Source organism: Carassius carassius, chromosome 10, assembly GCF_963082965.1.
Source record: "Carassius carassius chromosome 10, fCarCar2.1, whole genome shotgun sequence".
NCBI classification, from domain to species: domain Eukaryota; kingdom Metazoa; phylum Chordata; class Actinopteri; order Cypriniformes; family Cyprinidae; genus Carassius; species Carassius carassius.
Genome location: NC_081764.1, coordinates 34,299,773 through 34,322,584, shown reverse-complemented (window position 1 = coordinate 34,322,584; position 22,812 = coordinate 34,299,773). Strand labels below are relative to the sequence as shown.

Below are 22,812 nucleotides of genomic sequence, written 5' to 3'. Positions count from 1 at the left end.
ACACAATTTTTGGACAAATAATGCAAACCTACAAAAAAGCAGCTGTTGCTGTGTGAAACTGGTGAAGACATCAAAAATGTGTCTATTTACAGTTTTTTAATCATTGTTCTGCACCCTGTACTTTTTTATCATTATATTCAATTCACATCACATTCGCGCTGAAGTCTCTTCACAATGAAAGAGCTTTGCTGTACTGATCCCATACACCACAGGCCGATGCATCCCTTCTGTGATGACGTCATTCATGTCTAAAGAGACGAAATATGTTATGCAATTAACAAAAATATCATGCACTATATTCCATGTTCTTGGAAGTCATACAACCACTTTGTGTGAGGAACAGACCCAAATACATGAATAATTATATACTTTGAATGCAACAAGCCATTATTCAGTGCAGATCTCTGCTCCATCTCACATCTTTGATGCTTCATACTCTTGAATGTCTCTAACAGGCTTGTAAGTGATGAATGAATTTACATTTTTAGGATGAACTGTCCCTTTAAAGTGAACTGTCTCAGAGAAGCTTGTGCTCCTTCCTAAGAGACTGACCTCAGTAACCTTTAATTACTGTATATATAACATAGACGTGATTGCTTTTAACATCAAGTTGCTGGAACGTATGCCGAAAAGTGCATTTATAGATTTTTTTATTTATTATTGTTTCATATTTTCACAGGTTACCACAATAGGCCTGCTGTGTGAATTATTAAAAATAAACTTATAAAAGCACTTGTAGTCTGTATGTGAATTAATATGAGCCCTTAAAAAAATACATGCATAAATATGAGAAAAACAGTTGAAATTTGTTTTTTAAATTAGTTTTAGAACAAGTACCAAATAAGTAATTAATAACTGACTACAATATATATGAAAAAACTTATGCAAATATGAAAACTATGCAAAGAGAAAATATAGAAACGATAAATTGTGTGTGTACAAATATAACAATTTCTAAAGGATTTTTAAGGTGTTGTTTATCTTTTTGCATCACATGTATTTAAACATAAAGGGAAAGAGGTCGGTGCAAACATAATGCCTAATATTTCTTAGAATATTAAAGTGCCTCTGATATTATTATTTTGTACCTTCAGATGCGCTCTTTTCGCTTTTTCTGAGTCAACAGCTGCATCCTGACAGAGATTTAACCCGATCATCCGATTATTTTATTAAACTAATCATTGATAAATCTGTTCTGCACAGCTCACGTGACTCTGAACGGGCGAAATGATTCGCTACAAATGACATTAACCGGAAGTCAGTTTAACATTAGAACGCAATCCAGAGGAAAAGCCGATGAAGTCTCGTCATGTGCGACACACAGCAGACAGACAGGCGGCGCTCAGCTAAATGCAGTTTTATTCTGTCACCTAGCTTGCATTAATTTAAAATAATTTATCATCAAACAGTGGATTCTGGAGCAGTTTCATATAGACGCTCTTTCTGGACAAGAAGTAGGCCTATATTAATTAATAAAAAAAAATGTATATATATATATATATATATATTACATGTACTGCAGACTAAATGTATTATAAAAAAGGGGAAAAAATAACTGTTTTTCATAATGAACATTATTTAAACAATAAAATATAATAAATAGATAAATAAAAATATATAATAAAACAATAATAATAATGATGAAACAAATTAAAATAATTAAATAAACCATGAATTAAATAATAATAATAATAATAATAATAATAAAATAAGCCTCAGCGGGTTTGGTGTGTAATGCCGCTGTTGTCCAGTAGGAGGTGCCTCAGGTCCATCTTCAATGCGGTTTTTCTCCTGCTGAGGATTTACTCACATTCTGTGTTTGGTTTTGATTAAGAGGAACTTCTTTTCTTTCCTAGCTCTTGAGAAATGTTTAAGAAAGGTTCTGAAGAGTTAATGTGTAATCCATGTCCTGAAACGAACACAACGTACAGTGTGTTTAATATTTAAATAAGAATTTCACAGAATTATATATATATATATATATATATATATATATATATATATATATATATATAAACCTTATTACTAATGGGAAGATATGAATTTTATCCAAAAAATTGAATGCCTAATACATAAATAAATATGTGAAATGGTTAACCTTTAAATCACTATCATAGTTACAAACAGATTTATAAAAGTATTTTTATACTAGTAGTATCCTATTTTTTAAGTTTCTCTTTTCTTTTCCCAATCTATTATTAAAACCATGATCTCAAATCTTAATGGTAAGGTTTATAACAAGTTTAACGAAAGTGCCAACTCACTGTGACCGAGTGTGTATTGATCACGCAGTTAATGAGGTTTCTCAGACACATGAATCACCTTCATTTCACAACGACAGTATTTACAGTGGCTTACACATGTCTGACACCAGTCAGCTTGCATTCTGGACTTACTTTTTATTCACCAACAGAACATCTGCAGTCACATTATTTACATTGATATGAGGTTGCTTCTCTAGACTTCATAAATTCAGTTTAGAAACCAATGTATTTTAAACTACACATATTTATGTATTTTTAAAGAAAACTTCTACAAATCAGTTCACAGCCAGCTGAATAAGAACAGCATTATATCAGATCAAACAGAAAGAGACACCTGTAACTCTCTCCTTCAAACACACACACACACACACACACACACACACACACCGCTCAGGCGTGTTTGATCCATTAGTCTGTTATTCACTCACTCAATGAAATGCATGGACATGAGGCACTTTGTCATCATTCGGTCTCTAGCTCTCTTTGTCTCAGATGAATGCGCTGCACTTCACAGGAGCAGGTGTGCTGTCCAGGAATTGAAGGTTTTATTCACCACTGTGTGTGTGTGTGTGTGTGTGTGTGTGTGAATATTCATCTGACCTCATCAAAAGGACGAGCTGTCTGAACTGAATTCAGCTATGGTCTGATACATGCACTGAATCAAGAGAACTCTAGGAAGTGAACACCCTGCATTAGTAGTGGCCCAGTATTGTTCTGTCCATAACAACTGATTGATTTTAGAGGAAATAAAGCTTTAGACCTTTCCTGTTTATAATGTAATTCCAGCCAATCAGCTGCTGCCTCTCTACCCGGATCCATTTACTGTCAGTGTTTCTGAACTGTATTTATCTCATTCCTAATACAATCATCTAAAAATATCTTAAAGCATCAGGGTGAGAAGGAAACTGGAGTCTGAGACTCTGACAAAAGCCGCAAGTAAACCAACTTTAAAAATTAGAGACTCTAGAAAGACTTAATGTTACATGAAGTTAATTTACTATCTTTAAATGTCAATAAACAGGGTTTCTGTAGGATGTATAAGCTCAAATTAAAAACTTTTTAAGACCTTTTTAAGATCTGAACATATACAATTAATACTATATGAGCGGGGTAGGGAAATGTCTATAGTACCATATAAAGTACCATAAAATACCATACTGTAAAAAGCATAATTTACAGTTCAGATACAAGTTTTCACAAAAACAAAGTTTTTTATAAAATGATAAACCTTACATTTCAGCCTTTGAAGTCAAAAGTATTCATTAATATATTAACTTAAACAATTATTATCAATACATTATTATATCAATTAAATAAAATTAATTGGTGATATTGCTAAAAAAAAAAGATATCTCCAAAATATTCTAGGATTTTATCGATAACGATAATTAGATGATATTTGCTGTGTGTTGTTGTGCTGGTGTCTGAAGGACTACCATGAACAGCGTACTCCTGGTCAGTTCACAGCAGTGATAGAAATTAATCATTTCCAGCAGGTTTTATGGGTATTTTTATCTTTTAAGTCAGATTCTTGCATTTGGGTTGGTACCAAACAAATTAAATCAGCATCAACAGAACTGATCTTTGCAATGCAGAGGAAACACAGAAGCTGCATTAGAAGTGTCATTTTAGATGCATTTACCAATCCAGCCATGAGGGACATTAAATACTTTAACCTGCAGTTACAAATGCATAAATAATGGTTTGATATTTTAAACATAAGATTGAAAACTGATGTTTGAAATTATAAAAAAAAAAATGAAAGGATACCTTAAATGTGAAATTTAAAACGCCAGTAAGTCAGTGTTAAACGGTTGATTCATTTGAAATTATTTTATTTATTTGTTGTTGAAGTAGAGCAAAAACAGTAAATATGGTGTCTAAACCATAATCTCTTCATTTTAACCACTTGTTTATTTAACTGTTGTACACAATCAATATTACATTTGTAATCATGCTTGCTTTCCAAAATACTTAATTTTTTTTATTTTATCGCAGACCATATATATTGCACACACCTATGTTTAGATTTTTATAATGCATTCTTATCGATATCGGGCTTCTTTTTATTGCACTGCTTTCCCTGTCTAGCAGCAGAACATATTAATATTATAGTTAATAGTGATAATGAGATTCATTTCTGCACAAATTAAAGTAGTGTACATAGTTTTATTAAAGTTCATGAACAGATATTGTACATTCATCAGGCGCTGAGTGACAGTAAAATAACTTTGACCCACAATCCTTAGAAAGCAGAAGAGAGTGAATGAGAGACGAAAGGAGAATATAATCCACAGAGCAAATAAACAGCAAAACTCAAACAGACATGCATTTATATTTGAATGAAACCTTCATACTTATACATGTAATGCAGCGACATATTTATAAAAATATGAACATACACATTTTATTTATATTTCTAAGTGCTTCTTGTTCTTAGTTTAAATACTTTGAGGAAGAATCTACATGCTGCTTTTGGTTCGCGCTTCAATCACGTCTCCGTTATTTGTCACTATATCAGAAAATCATGACAGCAGGAAGTGAAATCTGTCTTAATATGATCCTGAGGTGGAAAGATAACGCCCTGCGGAGCAGCTGATGACAAAATACTATTAAATATAGAAAAATAGACTCCTACAACCACAAGAAAAGAAAATATGTGGCCCTCGTGAGCCAAAGGCCAAAGATCAGTGTAGTTGATAAGTGTTTATCACTTTAAAGTCCAAGTGCAGAAAACATCAGTCGTAACCCGCCATTGAGCGTGGGGTAAGGGTTAAAACGTCACAGAGCACCAAACATGCATGTGCAAGAAAAAAAATAATAATAATAGTGTAAAGCACAGACACATCTGGGACATTTCTGACTCAGACAATCAGTTAAAGCAGAGTAACCCCGCTGTCTGACAGGCTGTCAATCATCATCATCTCCTCCAATCACTGGTCTCTTAACAAGTGAAGCCCCGCCTCTTACTGCTGCTCCCAGACTCCGCCCACAAAATGCACTTCCAGCACATGTGGAAACGATCACATGGTTTGTAAAGGGTGACATTTATGAGGAACAACAGTTAGACAAAAGCCTTCTGATGACCTGAGATTATTTAAAGAGACTCAAGTGTGTTTATACCAAGAGGAGATGGATAAATCACTAGAATAAACCAGATTAAACTAGTCCTGACAGCCTGTTAAACGAGCAGGGTTTAACCTCAGCAGCCGGACTGAGTGATGTCTCCGCCCGAGCTCTTGGTGACCTCCATGGTGGTGAAGATCTGGAAAAGAGTGACGGGAAGAACATGTTATACTCAAAACACTACGAGCATGAGATATCAGTAATATATGGTGAAGCAGCAGGTCGCAGAAACACACCTCAGCACACGTCGGGTGAATCCCGATGGTGTTGTCCAGCTGGTCTTTGGTGATTCCACATTTCATGGCGGCTCCGAAGCCCTGAGTGACCTCTCCAGCGTTAGGACCCAGATAGTGGAAGCCGATCACACGATCCTGCACACAGATGACAGACAGACACCAGCTAATACTCCTGAAGGTCCAGGACAGGGAGCGTAGCATCCAATCAAACGCAAATCATTCATACAACACAATTCTTAAAATAAATCAGTCACTGCCTGCTAGAAATGAGCCTATGAAACGAATTAGTACATGATTTAAAACCAAATTCACTGCATTTTCTAAATATGCATCATGCAAGCCAACAGATGGCATTCGATCTCAAACACACACACAAAGAACAAAGAAGAACAAAGTTCTAAAATGTTCTATTTTCCTGGAATTTCTTTTTCAGTGGGCATTGAACAAGTTATGCATATTAATAATTAATTGATGTATCAATTCAAATTGGTTGACTTTAGAATTCTAATCTATTTTCACAATTAAAATATTTCAACTCCATTGAAAAAAAAAATGGTAACGCTTCAGCAAGATCTGTAAATACATTAGCTAACATGTTTACAGAATGCATGAATCTGGTAATGTCCAATATAAAAATGCAATTCATTGTTCAGTGTTAGAAGATGCAACTTTTGATTTAAAATGTATTAGTAAAATATTTACATTAAAAACATTTCTGTAGAAGCTAGTGTTAGTTTTCATGATTATATCCTATTAACTCAATTACCTTTTATTTTTACTTTTTTCTATTTTAAGTTTTAGTAACTGCTCGTCAAATATAAACACACAGATAGACCCACACACACACACACACACACACACACACACACACACACAGAGAGAGGGCTTTATTTCAATTACCAAAAACAATTTATAGTTTGAGTTAACAATAAGAATACGGTTAATGTTAACAAATTAAACCTTATACAAAGTGATTAAAAACCAGAGTTTGGTGACTAATCATATAACACACACACACACACACACACACACACTCTCATATAGGATGGTGACTTATGCATGTCTTACGTTGTCCAGTTTATTGCAGATGATCTTGGCGTAGCACCGGTTGTTGTCCCGGCCGGGGACGGTGAACTCCAGAGGCCAGAACAGACTGTGATAGATCTGAAGAGACCAACACAATCACCAGAACATCACTAAACCACAGTCATCATCAGCACGGGTTATTAATATCCAGTCTGACGTCTATCTGCAAACACACACCTCAAGGTTCTCCTGGCCGTAGATCTCGACGGCCTTCTCCTCGGGATAACCACAGCTGCCGTACTCCATCGAAGTGAAGACCGTGGTGGGAACATTCACATAATCGCACTGAAACAACACACAGAGAGGGACACAGGACCCGGTGAGATCACAGCAAACCAACTGCTCTTTACAGCGTTTAATCTAACGTTTATAACACAGAGATCTAATGGGAACGGCAGGAATAGTGACTGTGTCAGACCTTCAGAGATGCTCCAGCGAACAGTCGGCGAGCCAGAAGCTTCCCGGCCTGAATGGCCACAGGAGTCAGCTCCCACTTCCCCTCCAGGATGTCTCCAATGGCATAGATGTGAGGAACGCTGGTCTGCTCCTCATCGTTCACCGGGATCTTCCCGTTCCTGGACGGAGGAACAGAAAATGACTCCATGTTAGCATTGGGACAGCACTTGGTTCTGAATCAGTTTACTTCCATTCCCTTCACATTGTATTATTTGGTTGTGAAATGTCTGTCATTTTTCTGAGCAGCAGGACCATATTCTACAACTTATTTTTCCTCATAATGCACCAAAACATTTGTATCAATGTTTTTTCACTGAAAAAAGCATCAAGCAGATAGTGTCAAAAAAAAAAATCAGGCCCTGAACTGAGCTTTAAAGTGTAAGATCATAAAAAGTCTAATGTTGGTGTGATATTTAAAATGATCCGCTTCATCTGCGATCATGTGACAGATACAAATTAAACAGCATAATATTTTAAAAACAAACTTGACCTTGTGCAGAAAGCCAAGATTAAGCAGAACTCTATGAAAGATTCTTTAAATGCACAAAAAATTTGCAAAAGTTTTTCTGGCTCCATAATTCAGTATTTAAACATTTCATAAACGGTCTTAAATATCTGAAATGATTTGATAAACGTCTTATTTTAGAAAATACAAAAAAAGAATTGCTATTAACTTCAAAAGGCTATGATTTCATTTAACAAATATGAGTGGTGCACATTTCAACATAAATATGCTGCTGCTGCATTCACAGTGTGTGTGAATGTGTGTTTGATAAAGCCCAAATAAACCCCTTCAAGTATCCTGCAGAAAAATGAAACGAAAAATGCTTTGTAATATAACAGCCACATTACATCATCAACTTCAGCTCACTTCTGCAATCTAAGAAAACTGAGTGTTACTGTAACTAATGCACAGTGACTTCTCAATGTACAGATAGAAACGGCTAAATTAGCATCTCAAATCATAAATGCTCAGCGAGTATTTCATACAGAGGAACCATAAAAGAGCCGTGCATCACTTGCATATTTGTGTGGGTCATATGGAATCACATGATTCTTCTTGAGAACGGATCTAATCTCTCAGACGGACTCAACCCACACACAGCTCACTTCAGCACATCTGTCTATTAATATGCATGAACAGAAATGGTAAAATGTTCAGCTGAAGTCATCCTGCCCCAGTGCTCTCTATTAACACAGTCCATGTGTGCTCTGGTCAGACGCTGGACGCACTTCTCAGTTCCCAGAGTCAGTTCTGCTGATTCACCGTGACTCTCCGGAGCCCGCCCTCTCAGAGCGAACACAACAACAAGGAGGGAGGGACTAGAAGAATAAACCATACAGGAGAAACAGACGTACTTGGCATTGACTTTAACTCCAGCTTTGTCCAGACCGATCTTTCCTGTGCAGGCGTCTCGACCGACTGCGATCAACACCTGAGAGACACCGCAGCATTAGAAATACTGAAGGAATGTGACCGTGCTGATTACCACAGACTCCTCCCTTGGTTACAGAGAAAACAACACATAATAATAATAATAATGATGATCAAAGCATTGTTTAGTGGATCTAAGAGCAGCCAGAGGAGTGACATCAAAACAGTATATTTGTTAAGTACAACTCAAAGTAAGGTTTGCGTTGAATAATTGATGCTTTAAGAAGAACACATGACTGCTTTGAAATCTTTTTTCCCCCAAGTGCTCACATTTCCGACTTGATCGAGCCGCTGGTGTCACACGATCCACTAACACAGTGAACACACTTCATCTTCATTTCACCAAAGTGAATGTAAAAAATTTGAAAAGAGGATTTGAACTTTTCCTTTCTTTTTAAATGCTTTAATATGGTCTTCTAACACAAAAACACTAGGCTTAAAGTCTTAAAAATAAAAGTATGAAGAACCAATTAATGATATGGACTCAAGGATGCATTAAATTATTCAAAAGTGCCAGTAAAGACATTTATAATGATAGAGAGGATTTCCATTTCAAATAAATGCTGCTCTTTTGAACTTTCTATTCATCACAATTGTGTGGAAACGGATTCATTTTTCAGGATTCTTTAATCAGAAATGTTTCTTGAGCAGTAAATCATCATATTTTCATGATTTCTGAAGATCATGTGACACTGAAGACTGGAGGAATGATGCTGGAAATACAGCTGTGCATCATAGAAATACATTACAATCTAACACAGATTCTCACAGAAAACAGTTATTTTAACTTGTCAGACTATTTCAAAGTATGACATTATATTTAAACAAATAAACGCAGCCTTGGTGATCAAAAGAGACTTGGCTGATAAACATTCCACCGATCCCCAAACTTTGTCTTTGTAAACACATTTATTTATCTTTTCCCAATATTTGTGAAAGGTAAGTATTTTTATGCAAGTACAATTGTGACCGGAGTCTCCTGTATTTCCCATGAAGCCGTCTGTATGTACAGAGCTGTTTTCAGGTCACTTATGAGGTTTCAGTTCAGTCTGCTTCAGAACAGCTCTACAGTTTTGAAACACAGCCAAAGATAGCAGACAAGATAAACCCGGCTGCACTGAAAGGAATTCCACTTTTTGGCAACAGAAAGGCACACAGTCATGGCACTCACAGTGTTGTATTCCCCTTCAAAGACTTCATCACTCTCGGTTGATTTGGCCGTCACTTTAAGTCGGCCGGGACTTCCAGCTTCCAGCTGCTCGATCTGTAGAGAAAATCACCAACATAATATGAGCAAAGAGGCCATGATGTTAACCACAGCTGCGACAGATGAAGCATCATTTCATATTTCAGTAATGTTTAACAGCACACATGCACCAACCTTGGTAGGAACAAACTTCCTGAGGAATTTGACCCCGTGTGTCTCCATGTGATCTCCCGCACGGTTGGCCATGTCCTGATCGAATCCTCGCAGGAGAATAGAGCGCACCATGATGGTCACGTCCAGCCCCAAACCGGCCAGAAACCCCCCGCACTCCAGAGCCACATACGACGCCCCGATGACCAGAGTCTTCCCGGGACAGTAGGGCAACGAGAACAGGTCATCGCTGCGAAAAACAAACCAAACCAGTGAGGAGGACACAACTCAAATCCTCAAATGTAGACAAAAGTTCAGACCCACGGAGTCTATTTTTGCTGTGCTGCAGGCGCTGAATTAAAATGAAAGCGCATTGTTCGCGGGAAAAATGAACATGGATTGACATGGAAACGCAGTCACATGGGTTTTAGATAAACAAGGAAAACAATATATATGTTCACTTTTATGGAAGCAGAAAAACAAAGTTCATTAAGACCCGTGGGATTGCGTGTGATAAAGATTTAAATGCGAAATGCACTAAACTGTTTCTGTCTGTGGTGTTTTAATTTTAAATATTTTAACAAGAAAAGTAGGCTAATTATTGTGTTTAAATGTTTTGCCGCTTGCTTGAGCAGCTTATTAAACAAACCTAGAAGTAAAATGCATGAATAATGTGTTGTTTATATTTATTGAGTTTAAACTAATGTCTATATGAAAGATTGTTACTTTTCTGTGATAAAAGACTTATGATGCTGAAAAAATTATATCTATATTTTTTTTTACATGATATGAAATCAAAACACTGAACAAATGTTGTGTTTGTGGACTAAACAGATGCAGATCAGTAGCGGACTGCAAACACGTCCTGTGTGAAAGCACAATGAGTCCGTGCTGTGGACTGCATATGCACCACAGGCAGATTATGCATATATAATATCCATTTTATGCAAGTGCTGTCGGGCTAAAATAGTCGCCAAAGGCGGCAACACGAGCAATTTGCTCCAGCACCTTAGCCACAAACACGTCTTGGAATATCAACCTGCAGAAAATGCATTGTACACCTGATTATGCATGAGAAAAAAAAAAAACTCATAAACCGGAAAACCGGTATAATTTTGAAAAAATCCGGTATATACATTTTTGGTCAAACTGCCCAGCACTAACGTACAGTTAAACATCATAAACATAGCCTAAGAGAAAAAAATCAATATACTGAAAACAGCAGAGGCTTGAGTCTTGCCAAACACTCGTTATCAGACAAAAGATGAATGAAGACGCGAGTCATAAAGCAACACGCATGCACTCATCATCTGAACGTTAACATGCCTCGTACAGACTGTCAGCTCAAATCTGATTTCTGTGCATTATCCGTTCGGAATCTAATCATAATTAGCAAGTAAGAACGGCCAAAATGTGCATTTCTTACAACGGACAGATTTTTACACATCCGTTTCAAGTTAAACTCATGTGTTGTTTGAAATCCTATTCAAATCCACTTGTGGAAATATGTTTCCGTCTGACCGCTCAGATCGGATTTCATAGACACATCTGACGTCTTTGCCGAAACAAGACCGTGTTGTTGAAACGGAAAAAGACAATATTGTGCTACACTACACATCTATGAGACGTCAGCATAGAAAAATAAAGACACATTCCAGCTTTCCTACGTTTCTGCTGCTTCCTCATAAAACATAATATAATGAAGAATCACAGCAAAAGGCCATCACGTTCTAAGGCAACACTTCTTTTGCAAACTGTACTGACTTTATCTAATTTAGTATAGACAAACTAACACAAAATCATTGCCACAGGAAACAATGCAGTCAGCCCAAATGAGAGAATGTACAAGTATGTGATTTAAAACCAGATGACCATTACACAAAAATAAATCCTCCTCTTATTCAACACGCCTTTCCTTCCCTTGGTGACTGAGAATGAATCGGCTTTAGATCAGTTAATCCTGTAAATACATCAGCAAGGCCCCCTCGAGGTCCAGCGGTGTTTATCGGGCTCTCGGGAGTCTGATCTCACCTGGTGATGCAGTACTCTTTGTCTCCTGGGACGCCCAGATAACGAGGTCTCTCTCCCGTCGCCAGCACAAACTTAGCAGCAGTGTAGAACATCTCTTTACCGCGCTTGTTTGTGGCCTGTTGGGAAGAGAAAACAAAAGGTGAGCCGGTCAAACTGATTTGCAATGCAACATACAACTTACCATCTTATGATGCTGCCATTTAGATTAAGTTACAAGAAAAAAAATCGACACAATGTCATTAAGGCATGATTTGCCAAATGAAGGAATTACTCTTTACAACTGAGTTATCTCTAAAAATAAAAAATCTAACTCGTACGTTCCAAGACAGAAAATAATCCAGTCTTCTTGGCGTTCACAATGCACCTGGACCTCTTTTTTCCCCCTGTTTCTTTGATCTTAGCTGTATGCATGCTGGGAACTGAACACACTTGCCTTGATCTTGTGCGGCTCCACAAACTCAGCGTAAGCGTTGACGTAATTGACGTTTTTGTCTCGTAGGGAAACTCTGTAGCCCCAGTTCAGTGAACCGATGTAGTTATTCACCGTGCTCCTCATCGTCTCCCAGCTGTGAGTCACTTTAATACAAAGCCAACATTTGAGGAGAACGTGGGTGAAAACAGGAGAAAGACAAAAGTAAATCCACTTTAAAACCAAGAAAGGGAAGCTCTTGAAAGCAAAAGTTTTGCAACACACTGAATTTTGTAACAATGATCGAACGTCCTGTGCATTCGGACGACTCGAATCAACAACTTTCATTAAAGATATTTTATAAAGAGAAGGCTCATTAGTTCATCCGTGCTGAATCTAGGACTCACCCTGATCACTGAACTCCCAGCCGAACTTGCGTGCGTCCTCCAAGGCGGTCCCCAGCAGAGCCGTCTGATGCATCAGTTTCTTGGGAATACAGCCCACGTTCACACACGTGCCACCCAGACCTGCACAGAGACATCTTATCACCATCTTATTACCTCAGTTTGGATTATACTTGCATGGTTTTGATTGCGGTGTTCTTACCCCAGGATGTGCCCTTCGGTGTGGGAACAACATAATCCAGAACCATGACCTTCTTCCCCAAGGCAGCCGCTTCCTGTTTGGGCAGGAAGGGGGAGCGTTAAAATCAGATTCATGTGCAAAACCCACAGAACTCCTCATGCGTAAAAGGTTTTTCCATGTCTATATCAGGTTTTACATGCACTATCAGTATAAGTATTTCTTAAGTATTTTTGATGGCTTTGATAACAACATATGCAGTATCATGCACCTGTATATGTTTAATTTGACATTTAGTTTACTAAAAAGTGTCATTAGCATTATTTGATTAATTACTGTGAATCATTTAAAAACTAAAACATCCAAGAAATTCTTTATGTAGTCAGCAAATTATATATGTATATAAAAAATAAATTCATACAAAAAAATTTAAAAAAATCTGTATAAAATACACAAATATATTTGTATATAAAAGTATTCCTGTTTAATTACTAGGTATTGCATTCAAAAAATTTGTAAAAAATAATAATTTGTGTGTAAGTGCCTCAAGTAAATTTTTACCTAAATTTATATTTAACTTCTTGCAAGTCATAAGCTAAAACATATATAAACATTTTATAATTGCAATAACACCAAGGCCTAAAACAGATTCATGCAACTTAAGCATCTGAGATGACAAAGTGGCTCGACTGACCTGGATTCACCCAACACACACACACACACACACACACACACACACACACTATTTAAACAGCATCATAAATGACTGATCTCCTCCTCAGTGTAATGTAAGTCACCTTTGAGCAGGCCAGACCTCCAGAACCACCGCCGATGACGATCAGATCATAGTCGTACGCCTCGCTGCTTTCACCAAGCAGCTTCTGCAGGTCGCCATCCTTGTGTGCCTGTTACCACAACAACAAACCCATCATCAGCAGGAGCATGAACACGATGCTGATGAGAGACATCATGAAGAGGCGCTTCAGCATCATTCAGCTCGATTACCAAAGGCCTTTCACTCGGTTATGAAAGAGCTGACAGATCTACAGACAGATGCATTAGTGATAGAAACAGGCACTGAAGGTCACACAATTCAAATAGAGATAACTTACAGATACTCAACAAATAAACCGGTCAATTAGTTTCCAGAGGAAAAGTCCTCATAAAAAAGTGCTCTGAATGCAATGTGGCAAACAGCAGCTTAAGTGCATCCTGGGAGCAGAACGCTGTGTTTAATGCAGGAGGAAGATCTGAACTCAACGTGGCTACAAACAAACACACTAAAATACTGTGAGAAGATGCTCTTAATCATTTTAGGATTCGAGTCTGATAATTTAAAGGTTACTAAGATCAAGATACCTAGACGGCTAAAGGCCTGTTCAGAACAAATTTAAAAATGATTTGACATGAGGGTTGAAAAAGCATTAAATTACTAAATAATAATAAAAAAAAACAATCACTGAAGCCCTGCAATTACACACTGAAACCACTCTTTGCTTTATAGCTTGTGATCTTTTTTTTTTCAAGCTATTTTTTAAAAACTACTTGACACACACCAGTTTAATTATTAATATTTAATTTTAAACAATAATGTTTTTTTTATATATATATTTAAAGCATCTACATACTAGATCTTGAAAGACAAAATGTATAAAAAGCAGATTTATTATTATTATTATTATTAAGAAAGCAATACGCATCAAATAGTCAGCTAGATATTGTAATATCAAATCAGGAGGTCTTTGTTGAATCCCAGCCATAATAATAACAGTAATGACAACTAAGATCATTATATCCGACGTTGTTTAAAATCTCTCACACACAAATTTTCAATCACATGCGAACACGAGAGATATTTCAGAGTGAAACCGACACATTTTAGAATGAAACCGAAAGTCCTGCCCTAAACGGTTTTTTTTTAAAGGCATGTTCATAAAAATGTCTTAATTGAACCATGGCCTGATCCTGTGTGTGAAACCAGTCCTTGATCTTCTCCTACAACAATCATGAAAGGGTGTTTGAGGGTGAGGCTTTTACAGAACATCATCATCTCAGTCACGCATTGCTCATGACCATTTTTTTCTTTTATTATTATTATTAATTAATTTAAAAGGTAAATTAACAATATTTTATGCCTTCTTTTCATAAACAAAACATTTAAATACACAACAGAATTTCTGAGGGGAAAAAATCATAAGGCTATGGTAAGAGCAAATAAATAAATAAATATAGTAGAATAATTAGACATGCTAAAAAAACATGAGAAATCAAAACATGAGAAAAAAAAAAAAAAAATCAAAGGGTCTTAAACATGTATTTTTTGTTAAACCTTTAAAAAAATTGATGTTAAATTTTATGTTCCATGATTTTCGACATGCTTTTTGATTAATACAATATAATTTACCCATAAACCAAAAAACAAACTGATTTCATAGGGCCTGACATGCAGAGATCAGTGAGATAAATCCGCACCTTCATGGTGTTGTCACAGCCTCCGATGTGTTTCTTGTTGATGAAGACGTTGGGGACGGTTTTCTGCCCCGTCATCTCATGCAGCAAATCCTGGTAGTTGGTCCCGTCCTCTGAAACACATCAGACACGATCAGATCAGTCGTGGTCTCACCGCTCACGTTTCACATCTACACCACATGGGCAGCCCTCCAATAAACCAATCAGGTTCAGATCTGGCACTGCTCGCCTGCTTCTGAAAGCAACGTCTGGCTCAGTCCAGACAGAACAACAGCAGCTAATCAGCTTTAAAGCTGTTCGCCAGAGAATCCATGATCAAGGGTCATGCTACTATCCTGAGATGAACAGCTGTGCATGTACAGAGAGATAAAGAGAGCGCGAGACATGAAGGAGACATGAAGGAGTGAACGAAAGCAAGAAGAGGAAGATGATTTCAGATGTTAGTAATGCTGAAGTTGGAGTGACTCAGCAGCTCGTCCGTCACGGCCAACACTTAAACATTAACTTAAGAGCTTCAGCACAATGTTCAGAGACCACAGCAAGAGTATTTTCAGCTCAATACACTGAAACATGAACGTTACATAATATTAGCTGAAGTGGAAACACATGCACATAACGTGCATAATCAGTAAGCTTTCATATCAGGAAGAGCAGCACATAAAATTGCATGTTATGCAATTGCATGCTCAGCAAAACAAATGAAGTAAAGATTTTTTTTGTTTAATTATGTAGTCAACAAATAGTATTCTGTAATCTCAGAACTGGTCTCAGCCATCACTGACAAAATATAAGGACTCAAATAACCTTGTTTTATAATTTGAAGATAATTATTGTTGATAGACAAATAAACACAATAGCGTGCAAAGCCACTAGAGAAAATGCTTTTATAAACACTGTTAAAAACTTGTTGCTGCATCAAAATGCTAAAACGTTAAGGTTAAAACAAACAAAGAAACAAACTCTAAATTGAGTTTGATTGATCGTAAACACCAAACCAGCGTCTCTGGCTATTTCAATGGAAACCACAGTCGTTTTTTCTGTTCTTTTAAATCTTAAATCTTAGAAACTAAAGTTATTTTAAAACCTATTTTGCAAATTGCAAATTAAAAAAAGATTGAAATCAACAAGCTCTGACACCATGTACATGATATGGTGAAAATACAGATACTGAAATAATCTTCTGTTATTCCCATCATCTGAAGAACAGAACGCCTGCATGCATTTCATTTCACTCATTAGTAGAAAAGCAATTTGATTGTTCTTCTGATATGCAAAAGGATAAAAAGTTATTGTGCTCGTACCCATCAGATCCAGCTCTACTGCATTACACTTGACATTCAGCTCTTTAAAGAGCTCCTTCACCTGGAAATAAAGAAACAAGAGAACAAGTCTTCAATCATTTAGTAGTACTTTAGCAGAAAAAACATCCATTACAGCTTTTCAAAGACATGTCATCAGTATCTGACAGAAAGCTACTGAAGTACTTGGGCAACAGAAACCAAACTTTAAGTTCATGGAGTGTGATGTGCTCAAGACATTCAGATCAGTGAACACAAAACTGCAGGAGTAAAATCATTTAAGTTGTGATGAAACTAGGGTTATCTAGATACTTATCCTGATCATTCACAACCTGCTGGTTTATTTTCATCACAAGCACATCAGCACATCATATTCACCATTCTGCTTACAATTACTAATAATTAACTAGGGCTGGACGATTAATCGAAAAGTAATCAAAACCGAAATTCATAACCTCGAACCGACATAATTTTCCCATGTCGGTTATTTCGTTTTTTTTAATCCTGTTAACAATTCCCCCTTAAAAGCATACTAGCGCGTGTGTAGTCACATGACTCTGCCCCGTCCAGTCAGTGGCATAAGAGCAAAACACGGAGGTGAACGCCGGTTCAACACATAGTGATGGCGCGCGAGCGGTGAGTTTTATACAGTCTATGGCGGTGAGCCTTGCGTCTTCACTAAACTTTGTCAGTTGTATTCGTTTTATGGTTTGGTCATTCAAGCGATTAGATGATCGGATGTGCATTATTATATCGACCATGTTCGCGCAGCTGCATTGTGGCACGAACACTCATATAAACAGTAGCTGTGAAGATCGCGTGCACAGAGGAACACAGAAATTAGTTGTCAACGCGGTCCTGTGATTTATCACTAAAGTAGCTTAGAATCTCAAAACTTATTATAACATGTTTGAGTGCAGCGCATATGAAGCACAAGCGCGTGCACAGAGAGCAGCAGTCGCGCTGCGGGTTCCCGGTTTGTGTCCGTTTTCGGACTGCTTTGTGTATTTTATCTGTAGAAAAGGTTGTTCCGAGTCGAAACTACGATACAGAAAACTACATCAGTATATCATCATAAACACAGCTGTTTTTGTCTTACGTGAACATAAACAGATGAGAAAGAAAACACACGTGCAGTATTTTCGCTTTAAGAGACAACAGCCTAATAAACGCGCTGCCTGTCATTAATGTTAATCAAAGAACAAAAGAAAATCATTCACTGATCTTAACTGAATATATTTAATAACTTTACTTGATTCATCTTTATTTTATTTATAAAAAGAAAACTATGCAGTGTTTTTAAACTTTTAATTACAGTTTCTGTACCTGAAATTTTGTTTAGTTGTATTTATTTATGATATCGCTAATTGATTTGTTTGTTCCTATCTTATTACTGACTGTTTACTTGTCTTTAACACTTTAATATTTGAAATTTATATTAATCTAGTTGTTTTTGCTATGGTATTTTTTTTAATCACAGGCAAAATTCCTCTTGCAGTGTTTTGTAGGCTGCTGATTTTTGCTCATGTTATCCAGCTGCAACAGAATGCTTTGTAAAAATGTTTGACATCTAAATGTTTTTTTTTTTTAATTGGATTTTTTATCGAAACTAGGAATCGATAAGAATCAGAATCGATGAGCAGAATCGGAATCGATAAAATTCAAATGATACCCAACCTTAGTAAGAAATGTTCCGAACATAGATAAAATAACTGCTGATTAGAGCCCGACCGATATATCGGCCGGCCGATATTATCGGCCGATATAAGCTAATTGCATTTGAATCGGCATCGGCATTTATAACGGCCGATGAAACATGAGAAACAGAGTCTCATGCTTCACTCATGTTATGAGTGTTGCATAGTGTGCCCACCAGAGGGAGCGCTGCAGCTCCAGAGTTAACAACAGCGCCAGAAATTCACTACAGAAGAAAGCGATCAACTGTTTTGACGGTGAGTCTGTCGTTCGTCATGTGAAATGATTGTAGATTTAGTTCATACCCTGTGTATAAAAACTGTGTGGTAGTTCTAGCTAACGGTCCTATCATTATTACTTCTAAATATTCTGTAACATCACTTACAGCCGCTAATGCATTGCTATATTAGATTAGCCACAAAGCTAATACCATGTTTATCAGTGGAAGAGCGCGAACGTTAATAGGAGGTCAAACTATAACGTTAACGTTTAACTTATTCTTATTCTATTGCGGTGTGTTTCCCACATAATGACCGCGTAATTGGGCCTTTCACACAGGACGCGGTATGCACGGCGCTTGCCGCTGGGTTCAGCGTTGCCCTTCAGATACAACGCGATTTGCGCTGCGCTATGGCGTAGGCGGAGTTTTAAAAACGTTTAGCGGGAGCTCTTTCATAGTCTGTTCCTCCTCCTTTCGGTCAGCAGCAAACATGTATCTGTCCCGTTGTAAGAAGCGAGCGATAGCGCTAGTCCTGCTGATGAGAATTAAGAGAGAAGCAAGGAAGAAGAGGCTACCCTCAGGTCCAGAGAACAATTTGGTGAATTCAGGCTGGTTACGTTACTCTAACGCTAATAGCTTCCTTTTTAGCAGGCCCCTTAAATGCTTGCTATTAACTTGTTTGAAGGTGGTTCTTCTCAAAATTGACAGCGGTGTGTTCATGACACTAACGTTAACCATTCAACTTCGAATTGATTCCGTAATCTTCCGGTAATAGTAGGCAAGACGATGTTCTGTGAGAGCAAATATAGTGTAGTTACAGTAACTACAGTAGGTGCTTCAGAAATGATTAAACCAGAGGGGACATGTAAATAAATGTGAGCTGAACAAGCGCTTTTTTTTTTTTTTTTTTTTTACATATTGTTTCAAATCAGCTTTACAGACATAACAGGAAAATGTTGAAATAATATTGTTAAATATAAGTAGGTAATACCTATTGCTTGACAAATAAAATATATATATATTTCTCATTTTTGCCTATGTAGGAGATCCCAGTTTATTTTTATTATAATTCTATGACATAATAATGATGACATGAGTAATGATACATGGTGATATTATTAATACACATGCTTATTCTTTCTCTGTCTCTCTTTCTGCCTACAGATGGCTGAAAAAGGTGAATGCTGTAGCAGCAAAGTGTGGGACTACTTCTGCAAATACTTTAACTTTAGTATTATAATTTATTTACAGTACACACACAGACTGTTAAAACCAGCTTCAACTGGAAGAAAGTAAAAGTGTTAAATGTTTAAAACCAGACTGTTTTTTGATCATTAAAAAATATATACTTTTGATGTGCAATTGTTTAGTCATTGAGACTGTAATCTAAGGCTTTTTTTTTTAACATAACCCCTTCTGGAAAATGGTTTATACAGCCCACATACATAGAACAGGCAGATATTTTGCTATTGAATGTTGTGTAAGGGCAGTTTATAGGAAATGGGTCTAATATCCAGTTTATTTTTAAAATCAAAATATCGGCTTATAAATCGCCTCTTTTCGAGTTAATATCGGCATCGGCCCCCAAAAATCCTTATCGGTCGGGCTCTACTGCTGATAGTCAATCATATTTACAGTACAAACCTTGTCAGTGAACTATAAGGGCAAAAAAACAAAACAGAAACAAAATAATCGTTCATTTATTAGAGGTAATATTATTCATTATTTATTAATTCAAGGTAAAATGTTCAATTAATCGAGGTTTTGATTTTAGGCCATAATCGTCCAGCCCTATAATTAACCTTCATCCAAAAGTCTAAAACGCAGTCATTTCTATGAAAACACTATCTCCATTAACTTTATGGATATTTCTGAAAGCGGTTTTGTATCCATAGCATAAAATGAGTATTACATGAACTTGACAAGTAATTTTAGCACTTTTTTTTTACTGCCAATTTAATATCAGCCATAACATGAACAACTAAAAAAATTATTTTAATCTTAAAATATAACGTTATTTTTCCTCAGAATTTTCCCCAAAATAAAACTGAAAACACTTTACAACATAGCAGAATAAAACAAAAACAATAGAGAACAAGAAATAAACAATAACATAATGCAAGTAAAGAATAAAGGAAAAAACATACAAAAACCGAACACAACTTCACATAATCATATCCTCCTGGGACCCAGACACAGACTTCTGAATATTATATTTTAGTGAATTTCTTTTTTAGTGAGTCCACAGTTTTATGTCATGTACAGAGCACATTCAGGGCTTTTTCAGGAGGTTTGATCATTAACACTTCCTCTCCCTGCTCTTTAAATATGACTGATATTGACAGAATGACCAAATTTAGCACTCTTAGGCAAATATTATAATGTTTTATAATTATCATTTAAATCTGGCTAATTTTCAAATAGTTTGTCGTAAAATAAACATCTCAGAAAAATTTTATGGGGTTTTAAATCTGAATATTACTTTTTTTTTTAAGAAACAGGGCTTGATTTTCATAAATGTCTTCTGTAGATGACAAACATCATGTTATTTAGGCATTTTAGGGAGAGAATTATAGAGATCGATAATTATATGAAAAATGAGATATCCAATGAATTTTTTCCATTATGGTTTGAACAAATTAATATGCAAATTAGATTTGGATCGGAATGATTTTCTAAAAGGAGTTCTTCTGCTCATCAAGGCTGCATTCATTTGATCAAAAATACAGGAGGAAAAATTCATATTGTGAAATATTATTACTATTACTTTATTACTATTATTACTTTTTTCAGGATTTTTTGATGGAAAAAAAAAGTTAAAAAGAAGAGCATTTATTTAAAATGTACATCAATATATAACAATATACACTACAGTTCAAAGGTTTGGAGTCAGTACATTTTTATTCTTTCTTTTTTTTTTAAAAGAAAAAAACTTTTATTCAGAATGGATGTGTTAAATTGTTAAGAAGAGATAGCAAATATTTATATTGTTAGAAAAGATTTATATTTTGAATCAATGCGGTTCTTTTTAACGTTTTATTTATCAAAGAATCCTGAAAAAAGTATCGCAGTTTCAAAAAATAAAATAAAATAAAAAATCTGGCAGCACAACCGTTGCCAACATTGATCATTCTAATAATAAATCAGCATATTAGAATGATTTCTTAATTTATACTGGAGTAATGGCTGATGGAAATTCAGCTTTGCATCACAGAAATAAATTATATTTGAAAGGTTATTAAAATAGCCACCATTATTTCATATTGTAATAACATTTAACAAAGGTACCTTTTTGTTTTGTTTTTTGTTTATTTGTTTTTTGATCACATAAATGCAGCCTTGGCGAGCATTAGATACTTCTTTAAAAACACATTACAAGTCTTGCTGATCCCAAACTTTTGACCGATAACGTTAGTGTCTTTTTTTAATAACTTTAGCCCTGGAGTCCTCTAACGTACAAAGTAAATATGAATAAAAAAATTGTTACAAATGTTTTCCCCGTTTGTTTCTCAGCTCCAATCAATGTAAAAAAAATTATCTGAACTTTAGTTCTGTCTCTCAGGAGGATATAATCATGACTTAGTGATGATCACTAACGTAAACACACACTTCTCGTGTTTCTGTCCGCGCTCACCTTGACGCAGTAGGGACAGTAACTCTTGCTGAACACCAGCACTTGATGACAATCGATCAGCTCTTTGATCTTCGATCGGATCTGCTCGCGTCCCGCGTCATTCTCGATGGGCGGCATGACGATCAATAACCGATCACTGGTCGATTTTCCGCGCTCTTCCGCTTCCTGAGTCGATGATTACGATTAAAATTAAAGTTTACCTCAACATTAACTCTAATTGATGTGACATTAAATATCATGTTAAATTAGACTAAAAACACTCTTGTCATCTCGAGACCGCCGCCGAATGACGCTCCACGGCAGGCTGCAGCGAGCCCTACTTGCGCTTCTTACATAAGACCCCACGAGTCTGACCCGCGCGCGCCTGACTGAAAATCAGCCCGCGGCTTCACTTACTAAAACCCACGTGTTTTCAAATATAGCTGTCATAACCATAGACTGTATAAAACATTGTCATAACTTATAATGTAAAATAAACGCGAAAAATAAACTCAAGTCCTTTAAAAAACTGATT

At 36.3% G+C, this 22,812-nt stretch overlaps 1 protein-coding gene across 1 annotated transcript; it reads right to left on the bottom strand.

The window, feature by feature from the left end:
* Nucleotides 1-4,456: 4,456 nt before the first annotated feature.
* Nucleotides 4,457-22,590, bottom strand: LOC132152210 (thioredoxin reductase 1, cytoplasmic-like). Its single transcript, XM_059561005.1, has 16 exons — nt 22,299-22,590; nt 16,753-16,813; nt 15,455-15,564; nt 13,780-13,887; nt 13,007-13,079; nt 12,808-12,927; nt 12,425-12,567; nt 11,992-12,107; nt 9,985-10,210; nt 9,775-9,867; nt 8,528-8,604; nt 7,131-7,287; nt 6,890-6,997; nt 6,695-6,790; nt 5,627-5,761; nt 4,457-5,529 (listed from the first exon to the last, which is right to left on the bottom strand). The coding sequence occupies exons 1-16, from the start codon at nt 22,413-22,415 to the stop codon at nt 5,467-5,469; spliced, it is 1,803 nt and encodes a 600-aa protein (XP_059416988.1). The 5' UTR covers nt 22,416-22,590; the 3' UTR covers nt 4,457-5,466.
* Between the last annotated feature and the right edge of the window lie 222 nt (nt 22,591-22,812).

What these genes read in the sequence shown, in the direction of transcription:
- LOC132152210 (XM_059561005.1), bottom strand. Translation starts at nt 22,415, where the DNA reads ATGCCGCCCATCGAGAATGACGCGGGACGCGAGCAGATCCGATCGAAG. An exon ending in GCTGTGACAACACCATGAAG is followed by an intron (nt 13,888 to 15,454) that starts GTGCGGATTTAT and finishes TTGTGGTAACAG; the next exon opens with GCACACAAGGATGGCGACCT. An exon ending in TCTGCAATAAACTGGACAAC is followed by an intron (nt 5,762 to 6,694) that starts GTAAGACATGCA and finishes ATCTGTGTGCAG; the next exon opens with GATCGTGTGATCGGCTTCCA.